General features: G+C 39.3%; 1 protein-coding gene across 1 annotated transcript; it reads left to right on the top strand.

Moving 5' to 3' along the window:
* The first annotated feature begins 374 nt into the window (after nucleotides 1-374).
* Nucleotides 375-8492, top strand: LOC114274929 (uncharacterized). Its single transcript, XM_082908574.1, has 7 exons — nucleotides 375-1202; nucleotides 1311-3089; nucleotides 3246-3681; nucleotides 3829-4053; nucleotides 6579-6593; nucleotides 7408-7542; nucleotides 8299-8492. Exons 1-7 carry the CDS (start codon nucleotides 375-377, stop codon nucleotides 8490-8492), a joined length of 3612 nt encoding a protein of 1203 aa, XP_082764700.1.
* Nucleotides 8493-9275: the final 783 nt, after the last annotated feature.

Raw genomic sequence — 9275 nt, forward strand, 5'->3', positions numbered from 1 at the left:
CAATGAGTTTAATTCCGACTCATGATCCTGGCATTTGTGTAGTAGCTCAATGGTTGTGTCTGTATGTTAAACGTTTATATTAACACTTCCATTCAGGCCCCGGATATTTTATATAGCAAGTTAAATGTCTGTTTCGGATTAAGTCATGCCCAAAACTTTGAGGGGCAAGTTAGGGGCGTGACAAGTGGTATCAGAGCACGAGTTGCTATCTCACACACGGATCCATTGAGCTTCAGGATGTCTATAAAGACGTAGGCATCATGTAGTAAAGGAAGATTGATAGTAACGTTAAATGTTTTCTGCTAATGCTAATGATGATGATCAATGTCTATTGTATTCTTTTGTGTATGTTGTAATTGATTGTTCTATAGACTATGGTGAGAACAAGGACCGAAGATCAGGAAGATGCTACCTCAGCACGGTTGGACAGGATGGAAAGGATGATTATGGAAATGGCGGAAACACTACGACAACAACAAAAGCAACAACAGCCACAGCTGCCACCACCACCAGTACCCCCACTTGTAGTGCAAGATTTCCACGCTGAGGACCGCACCATTACACTTACAAAGGAGTTTAAAAAGATGAAACCACCATCGTTTAAAGGAGGAATTGAACCAATGAAGGCTGAGGCATGGGTGTTAGGAATAGAAAAATTGTTCGAAATTTTCCCCTATATTGAAATCCAAAAGGTACAGCTTGCTGCTTTTACTCTTGAAAATGAAGCACGGAGGTGGTGGATGCTTACAAGAACAATGCATCAGGGGTTGACATGGGACAGGTTTTTGGTGCTGTTTTATGATAAATATTTTCCCCAGAGTATGCGAGACAAGAAGGTGACTGAATTCGAAACATTGAGACAAGGAAATAAAATGGTTGCCGAATATGAAGCTCAATTCGCGGAACTAGCCCGGTATGCACCTCACATGGTGGATACAGAATATAAGAAGGCACGAAAATTCGAAGGAGGATTGTGGGGTGCTATTCTGGACCGAGTTAACATATTGAAGTTGCCTACCTATGTTGATGTGTTAGAACGAGCTGTTATAGCAGAAGGGAACATTGCTGCTCAGACTCGAATTTCTGAATGCAAAGGAAAGAGGCAGAACAACCAATGGATCAAGGGGTCAACTACTCCACCAAACAAGAAGCAAAATTCAGGGACTTCCAACACTACGACCTCTCCTCAAAATTCAGCTCCTGTGTGTCTAGAGTGTGGATGGAGGCATTGAGAGATTTGTCACCGATTGTCTGGGGCCTGTTTTCGATGTGGCAAAACGGGGCATTTGATAAAAGACTGTCCGCCAAAGAATCAACAAACTGGTAATAAGGCCGCCACAAGCTCAGCAGGGTCTACACCGGCTCCTAATGCCAAGGCAATTGCTAAACCCGCTAACAATAAGGATACTACGAGGCAAGGTAGGGTATTTGCGTTGGTTCCGGGAGATGTACAGAATGCAACAATAGTGGTGTCAGGTACATTTATGGTTCATGGTCATTCTGCTTACGTCTTATTTGATTCTGGCTCTACCAGTTCCTTTGTGTCAAAATTATTTGTGAAAAACTTAGATAAACCTGAAGAAGAATTGACTTATGTGTTGTGTGTATCTTCACCTATGGAAAATTCCATGATCTGTACTTCTGTCTATTCTGCTTGTGAACTTCTCATTGGGGATATCCGTGTATATGCTAATCTATTACCACTTGATATGACTTCTTTTGATATTATTCTGGAGATGGATTGGTTGGATGAATATAGTGCCACTATCGACTGTCTGACAAAGCAAATCCAATTCCACCCTCCAGGGCAATTAGAATCTACTTTTCAGGGACAAGGAGTGACTCCTCCACCGTATGTGATTTCTGCGGCCAGGGCTTGTAAGTTAATTCAGAAAGGGTGTCAAGGATACTTATGTAGTGTTTTGGAAGGGCCAACAATGAATGAGAATATTGGTGCGATTCCAGTTGTCTGTGAATTTCTGGACGTCTTTCCGGAAGAATTACCAGGAGAATTAGTGGACCGTGAAATCGAATTCACGATTGGAGTGCTACCGGGAATCCAACCCATTTCTAAAACGCCGTATCGAATGGCACCAGTTGAAATGAGGGAATTGAAGACTCAGTTGCAAGACCTACTGGATAAGGGGTTTATCCGCCCGAGTGTTTCTCCATGGGGTGCACCAGTTCTGTTTGTGAAAAAGAAAGACGGAACACTCCGCTTATGTATAGACTACCGGGAGCTTAATAAAGTAACAATAAAAAATAAGTATCCATTACCGTGGATCGATGATTTATTTGATCAATTACAAGGGGCACAGGTCTTTTCCAAGATTAATTTACGGTCCGGATACCACCAATTGAAAGTTAAAGCTGATGATGTTGAGAAGACAGCTTTCCGAACCCGATACGGTCATTATGAATTTCTGGTTATGCCCTTTGGAGTTACTAACGCACCAGCAGCATTTATGGATCTGATGAACCGTGTCTTCAAACCTTATCTGGATGAGTTTGTAGTGGTCTTTATTGACGACATCCTTATTTACTCCAAGAATGCAGAGGCTCATGAAGACCATCTTCGCTTAATCCTTCAAACCCTCCGAGAAAAAAAATTGTATGCAAAGCTAAAGAAGTGTGAATTCTGGTTACATGAAGTGGCATTTCTGGGGCATGTTATAACTAAGGAAGGAGTCTCTGTTGATCCAAACAAGATTGATGCAATTGTGAACTGGCCGACTCCGACGAATGTGACTGAAGTGCGTAGTTTTATGGGGTTAGTCGGATATTATCGGAGATTTGTTCAGGATTTTTCCAAGATTGCTGTACCACTTACACAGTTGACTAAAAAGGGAGTTGCATTTGAATGGTCGGAACAGCGGGAATCTGCTTTTCACGAATTAAAAATGAAGTTAACTACAGCTCTGGTCCTTGCACTACCATCTGGTACTGAGGGATTTGTGTTTTACAGTGATGCTTCACATAAGGGACTTGGTTGTGTGCTTATGCAAAACGGAAGGGTTATCACTTATGCCTCTCGACAACTTAAACCTCATGAGAAGAATTATCCTACGCATGATCTTGAACTAGCCGCTGTAATTTTTGCTTTAAAGATTTGGCGGCATTATCTGTATGGGACTACTTGTGACATTTATACTGATCATAAAAGTCTCAAATACCTTTTTACCCAAAAAGAGTTGAATATGCACCAACGGTGATGGTTAGAACTTATTAAAGATTATGATTTGCAGATCCATTATCATCCTGGTAAAGCTAACACGGTAGCAGACGCGCTTAGTCGGAAAAATGTGGGAAATTTGGCAAGTTTATTGACAGAGGAAAAGGAGTTGATAAGTGAGTTGAATAAGATGGGGGTCGACTTGGTGATACATAGTCAAGAAGCAACAGTGGCAACAATGATGGCCCAACCAACATTACCTGAGGAGATTAAATTACGCCAAATGGAGGATGGAGCTCTAAAGAAGATATGTGATGAACTGGAGACAAAACCGAAACTGGGGTTCGCTTTGACAGATGCTGTGCTTAAATTTCAAAATCGAGTATGTGTCCCTAATGTCGTAGAACTTAAACGGAAGTTAATCGAAGAGGCACATGCCTCAAGAGTTTCAATGCATCCAGGAAGTTCTAAAATGTACCGAGATTTGAAACAAAATTTTTGGTGGCCAAGTATGAAAAAAGAAATCGTAGAATTCATTTCTAGGTGTTTGTAGTGTCAGCAGGTAAAAGCAGAGCATCAGAAACCCGCAGGATTATTACAACCTCTTCCAATCCCAGAATGGAAATGGGAACATCTGACCATGGATTTTGTTGTAGGCTTACCACGGACACCTCGGGGGATGAATTCTATATGGGTCATTGTCGATCGATTGACAAAGTCCGCCCACTTCCTGCCTGTGAAGACCCAGTATAATGCAGATAAACTTGCTGTGATCTATGTGAATGAAATTGTAAGGCTTCATGGTGTTCCGGTCTCAATTGTGTCAGATAGAGATCCAAAATTTGTTTCAAGGTTCTGGCAAAGTCTACAGGAGGCAATGGGTACAGAATTAAAGTTTAGCACAACTTTTCACCCTCAAACAGATGGACAATCCGAGAGGACGATTTAGACGCTAGAAGATATGCTTCGAATGTGTGTTCTGGATTTTCAGGAAAGTTGGGAAACTCATCTGCCGTTGGTTGAGTTTGCGTATAATAACAGTTACCATTCGAGTATTGAAATGGCACCCTATGAAGCTCTGTATGGAAGACCGTGTCGTTCTCCCGTGTGTTGGGCTGAGGTTGGAGATAGGCCATTGTTAGGGCCAGAAATTGTCCAGTTGACAACTAAAAAGGTTAGAATTATTCGAGAAAGATTGAAAACTGCCCAAAGTAGACAGAAGAGTTATGCAGATAACCGGCGAAGGAATTCGAAGTTTGACGTGAACAATCATGTTTTTGTCAAAGTTACCCCAATGAAAGGACATCCAAGATTCGGAAAAAGGGGTAAACTGACACCTCGATATGTTGGTCCCTTCCAGATCTTAGAAAAAGTGGGTCCAGTAGCCTACCGAGTTGCCCTTCTGCCATATATGAGTCAGATTCATAACGTGTTCCATGTTTCTATGCTTTGAGGATACCTTCCAGATCCGTCACATGTTATTGATTATCACCAAATTGTGTTGATTGACAAATTAACATACGAGGAAAAACCAATTTGAATTCTAGATCGTCAAGTGAAACAGTTACGGAACCGAGAAATTCCAATGGTAAAAGTGGAATGGCAAGAGCACTACGGAACCGAGGCAACTTGGGAAAAGGAAGATGAAATGCAACACCAATATCCGCATCTATTTCCATCCTAAGGTAAAACAAGTTTGGAGGACCAAACTTATTTAAGGGGGGAAGAGTGTAATAACCCGACCCTCGTACATGATTTTGGTATCTCTTTGGTCCTCTATTCTGTGTTTTTGAATGCTTATTGTGAAATTCTGTGTGAAAGTACATTGAATTACATGAAACTTAGAAATATGGATTCCTATCTGTTGAATAAGGAAATTATCTGTCACAATAAACTATTTGAATCTGAAATTGGGCAACTTAGAGGCTTAATTTTCAAAAATTGATTTGATATTTGGAATCTGCATAATTTTTAAGCTCTAATGGGATTTTCTGTGAAATTTCAATTTAGGATGCTTAAACGATTAAATTTTGTCTTATTATAAACATAAATATCTATCTTAAACTCTAAGATGTCTTTGACTTGAGAGTATCTCTTGTGTGCAACCAAGAAGAGGGGAAAACGTGAGTGTTGGAGAGAAGCTCTCCAAGTGAAGAATTTGGGGAAATTTGTGAGGATTGTTTAGATTGAAGTCAAGGTATGGAAAATTTCTTGATCTAGTCTCTCTCTTGATCTTGGTTGGGGATTCTTCTTTTGTTTTGGAAGGTTATGGTAGATGTGAGGGTTTTAGGAGATGATTTATGTTGATAATCAAATTGAGTTATGAAGGGAAATCTATCCCTTATTTCCTTGAAATTTCATGAGATTATTCAATTATGTGTTTGAATTAGAAGCTTAGGTAGCTTTCTATGCATATGTTTATGTAAACCCAAAAATAAGGGAATTTTGGAAAGATTATGGTTGGTTTGAGTATGGATTTAGTGATTGAAAGTGTAAGGAGGGTTGTGATTGATTTGTTGTGTGATTTAGTACCTTATTTTGATGTTCGAACCATTTTGAGGCTTTATTTTGTGTTGTAAAAGATGGATTTTCGGTATGGAATTGAGCTGCCCCAATTCAGGGCTGCGGCTGCTCGAGCGGAGGCCATGGCCGCTCGAGCGGGAAAATGACCCTCTCAGCAGTTTTTCCGAAATTACCCTGTCCGCTCGACCGGAGGAATTTCCGCTCGAGCGCAAAAATCGACCTTTTAGCATTTTTGTTAAAATTGTACAGTACGCTCGAGCGGCCAAATTGGCGCTCGAGCGGGGAACTTATTTTCAGAAAGAAACTGTATTGGTTCAGTTTTGCGTGCTTGACTCTCTGGTATTTTTAGAATATTTTCTAATGATTTAAGATGGTTATAATTCATTTGAAGGGTAATAACACAGGGAATGATTCCTCAATGAGTTAAGAAGAAAGAGAACTAATTCACAAGTTATGGTTGTATGCAGGGCACACTCCGGAAGGAACTAGCACACCATCACAACACTGTGAGTAATAGTACATTGAATGTACATTTATTTTCCGCTATATCTGTTAATAACATTCTGTTTTCCGTCAGTTTCGATTTTAGCATATGTATTGATTGGAACTTAATGAAAATGAAATACTGAAAAGATATACGTACATATTTGTACGTTTTGGGCTGAAAGACTGTTCTGGGCCGAAAGGCTGTTCTGGGTCGAAAGGCTGTTCTGATTATTCTGGGCCAACGGCCGTTCTGCAAGTAAAACCATATCAGACTCACTTTTGAATCTCATTTTGTGAATGCATTGTTACGCATTGTTACTAAAGCTAGTTATTAAACTGCTTAAGTATTATTATTCACTGAGCTTGTCTCACTTTGAAATTTTGTCTGATTCTGTAGGAAACCAACTTGGAGGTCAGTTCTAGCATCGTTATCATCTATCTTTTGTCAACCTAAGGACAACCAGGCATTTGGAGAAGCCTTTTGCATGCTAGGGCAGTTTTGTCAGACCATGTCATTTTGTGCTAATGTTTTGTAGACCAAACTTGTTGTATCTAATATTTTGTTGTATGCCCAACCTCTGGGCTGGACTTGTAAATGTGTATATAACGTCATATCAGACACATGTCTACTATGAGTTTAATTCCGAGTCATGATCCTGGCATTTGTGTAGTAGCTCAATGGTTGTGTTTGTATGTTAAACTTTTATATTAACTCTTCCATTCAGGCCCCAAATATTTTATATAGCAGGTTAGATGTCTGTTTCGGATTAGTTCATGCCCAAAACTTTTAGGGGCGAGTTAGGGGCATGACATGTTCGGGCAGCTTTTTATTGCCTATAAACACCAACATTCCAGCAGTGGTTAGGGATTTGAAAATCAGTCTGGAAATTGTCCCATTTGCTGTCCACTTTGCTCTAGTGCATATATTCTTCATATATAGTTTTAGGAAATAATAAAGAGGGTATAGAACACAGGTTTGGTTCACCGTACAAATTTGTTTGGTGTGCTACAACAATTTTGTGAAGATCATTGTATCCTGGGGGATAGACGCCACTCAACCGTAAGCACCATAGCGGGGCAAATCTATCTTAAGGACAGAGTGTCACACACTTGACTTGGTCTTTTATTTTTAATTCGGTTCAATAAATAAATTCGGTACGTTATTTATTTATTTTGTTTGATTTAGTTTCAATTTATTTTATTTACACAGAAGATTGTTTCAACAGTTACACCTTCAGCTATAGCAGCTCCAGCTATATTTGCTATAGCAGCTGGTATAAGTCAGGTCTCGAGGTTCTCTTCAGGTGCACATAGGAGACCTACTAAGACTACTTTGTATGGCAATTGTAGGTTAGCTATTGGTATGAATGTTGAGGGAATAGTACAATCGTCTAGTCTGTTTACATGAGATCATTTGCATGTAACAAATTCACAACAAATTCTGTGGCAAACTTAGTTAGAGTGAACAATACATCTGTGTGTATAAGTGAACTAGTCAAGTGCTACAATTGTGTAACTGAAATGAATAATATCTTTTAAAGTTTTTTTCTCTCTCTCTCTCTCTCTCTCTCTCTCTACTTTTTACATGGTATCAGAGCCTCCTCAAGCTCTCATGAACAACAATGGTGATACAACCTAGCAAGTCTTCCATGGTAGATCAGTCAGGAACGGTTTCATCTGAGAAGACTTCATTGCCTTCCAATGTGCTTCTGTTTGTCTCCAATCTTAATTCCCTGATAACAGTTAAACTTGAATCAACAAATTATTCCATCCGGAAGAGTCAATTAAGAATTTCTTTGAAGCTACTGAACTTTTCAGTTTTCTTGATGGATCTACTATTTGTCCTCCTACTACAGTCCTAGATTTCAATAATCAAGCTATTGCTAATTTTGAGTTTTTGAAATGGAAACTTGTTGATTCTTGTCTGCTTAGTTGTCTCATATCCACTCTTACACCTTAAATCTATTCTTCAGTTCTTCATCTGAAACGTAGCATAGAGCTTTGGTTTAGTCTTGAGAAGCGGTTTACTTCCTTGTCTAGATCATATATACACCAGCTCAAGAACAAATTGAGTACAGTCTCCAAGAAATCTAAATCTATGGAAGTTTATCTTTAAGAAATCAGAGATCTTGTTGATCAGTTAGCTCTGGCTTCTTCTCATATCTATGATGAATATCTAATTCTTCTAGTTCTCAATGGACTCCCTGAAGAGTACAATGCTTTCAAAACTGCTACTCGTGCTAAATCTGAAGTGCTTACTATGGATGATTTATGTGCTTTACTTTGTTCTGAGGCTATATATGTTGAATAATGTCATAAAATTGGTAGTTCTTCTGACCTTACTATAACTTTTGTTGCTACAAATGGATCTAACATTTTACGTCATTCCTCTGGTGCTTCTAATTTTAATTAGAGTTCCTCTGGCCTTGCTTTTACTAAGCACTTCTCATTTCAGAACGGAAGAGGTCATTCTTCACAATATTAGTATCGTGGAGGCAGATACAACAATAATCGAGATCGAAGAAATGGTAGGCCTCAAAGCTATGGTTTGGTCTGTCAAATTTGTGGTAAAGGAAATCACTCAGCTCTTGAGTGTAGACATCATATGAATTCATCTTTTCAGCCCGTGTTTCCTTCCTATACTGTGGGTCCTTCTGTTGGTACTTCCAATCCCAAGGCTTATTCTGCTCCAGTCTATCATCCATTACCTGTGAATTCAGTTTCATCTCCTCCTCCATGGTATGTGGACTCCGCAGCCACATCTCATTTTACCAATGACTTGAGTAATCTTCACCTTTATAAACCTTATCAAGGCTCTGATCCGGTCTTGATTGGCGATGGTAATGCTCTTCCTATTCACAACTCAGGAACTGGTATTTTGTCTACTCCTTCTTTTCACTTCAAACTTAATAACTTGCTTCATGTTCCTCAAATATCATCCAACTTGTTATCTATTCATCAATTGACTTATGATAATAATTGCTTTATTACTTTTGATGATAAGTCATTTGTTGTTCAGGACAATCTCAGCAACAAGGTGCTATGTAGAGGTCAATACCACAATGGTTTTTACCATTTTCCTTCTTCATTCTCT

Source organism: Camellia sinensis, chromosome 15, assembly GCF_055761805.1.
Source record: "Camellia sinensis isolate YWXY chromosome 15, ASM5576180v1, whole genome shotgun sequence".
Classification (NCBI taxonomy): domain Eukaryota; kingdom Viridiplantae; phylum Streptophyta; class Magnoliopsida; order Ericales; family Theaceae; genus Camellia; species Camellia sinensis.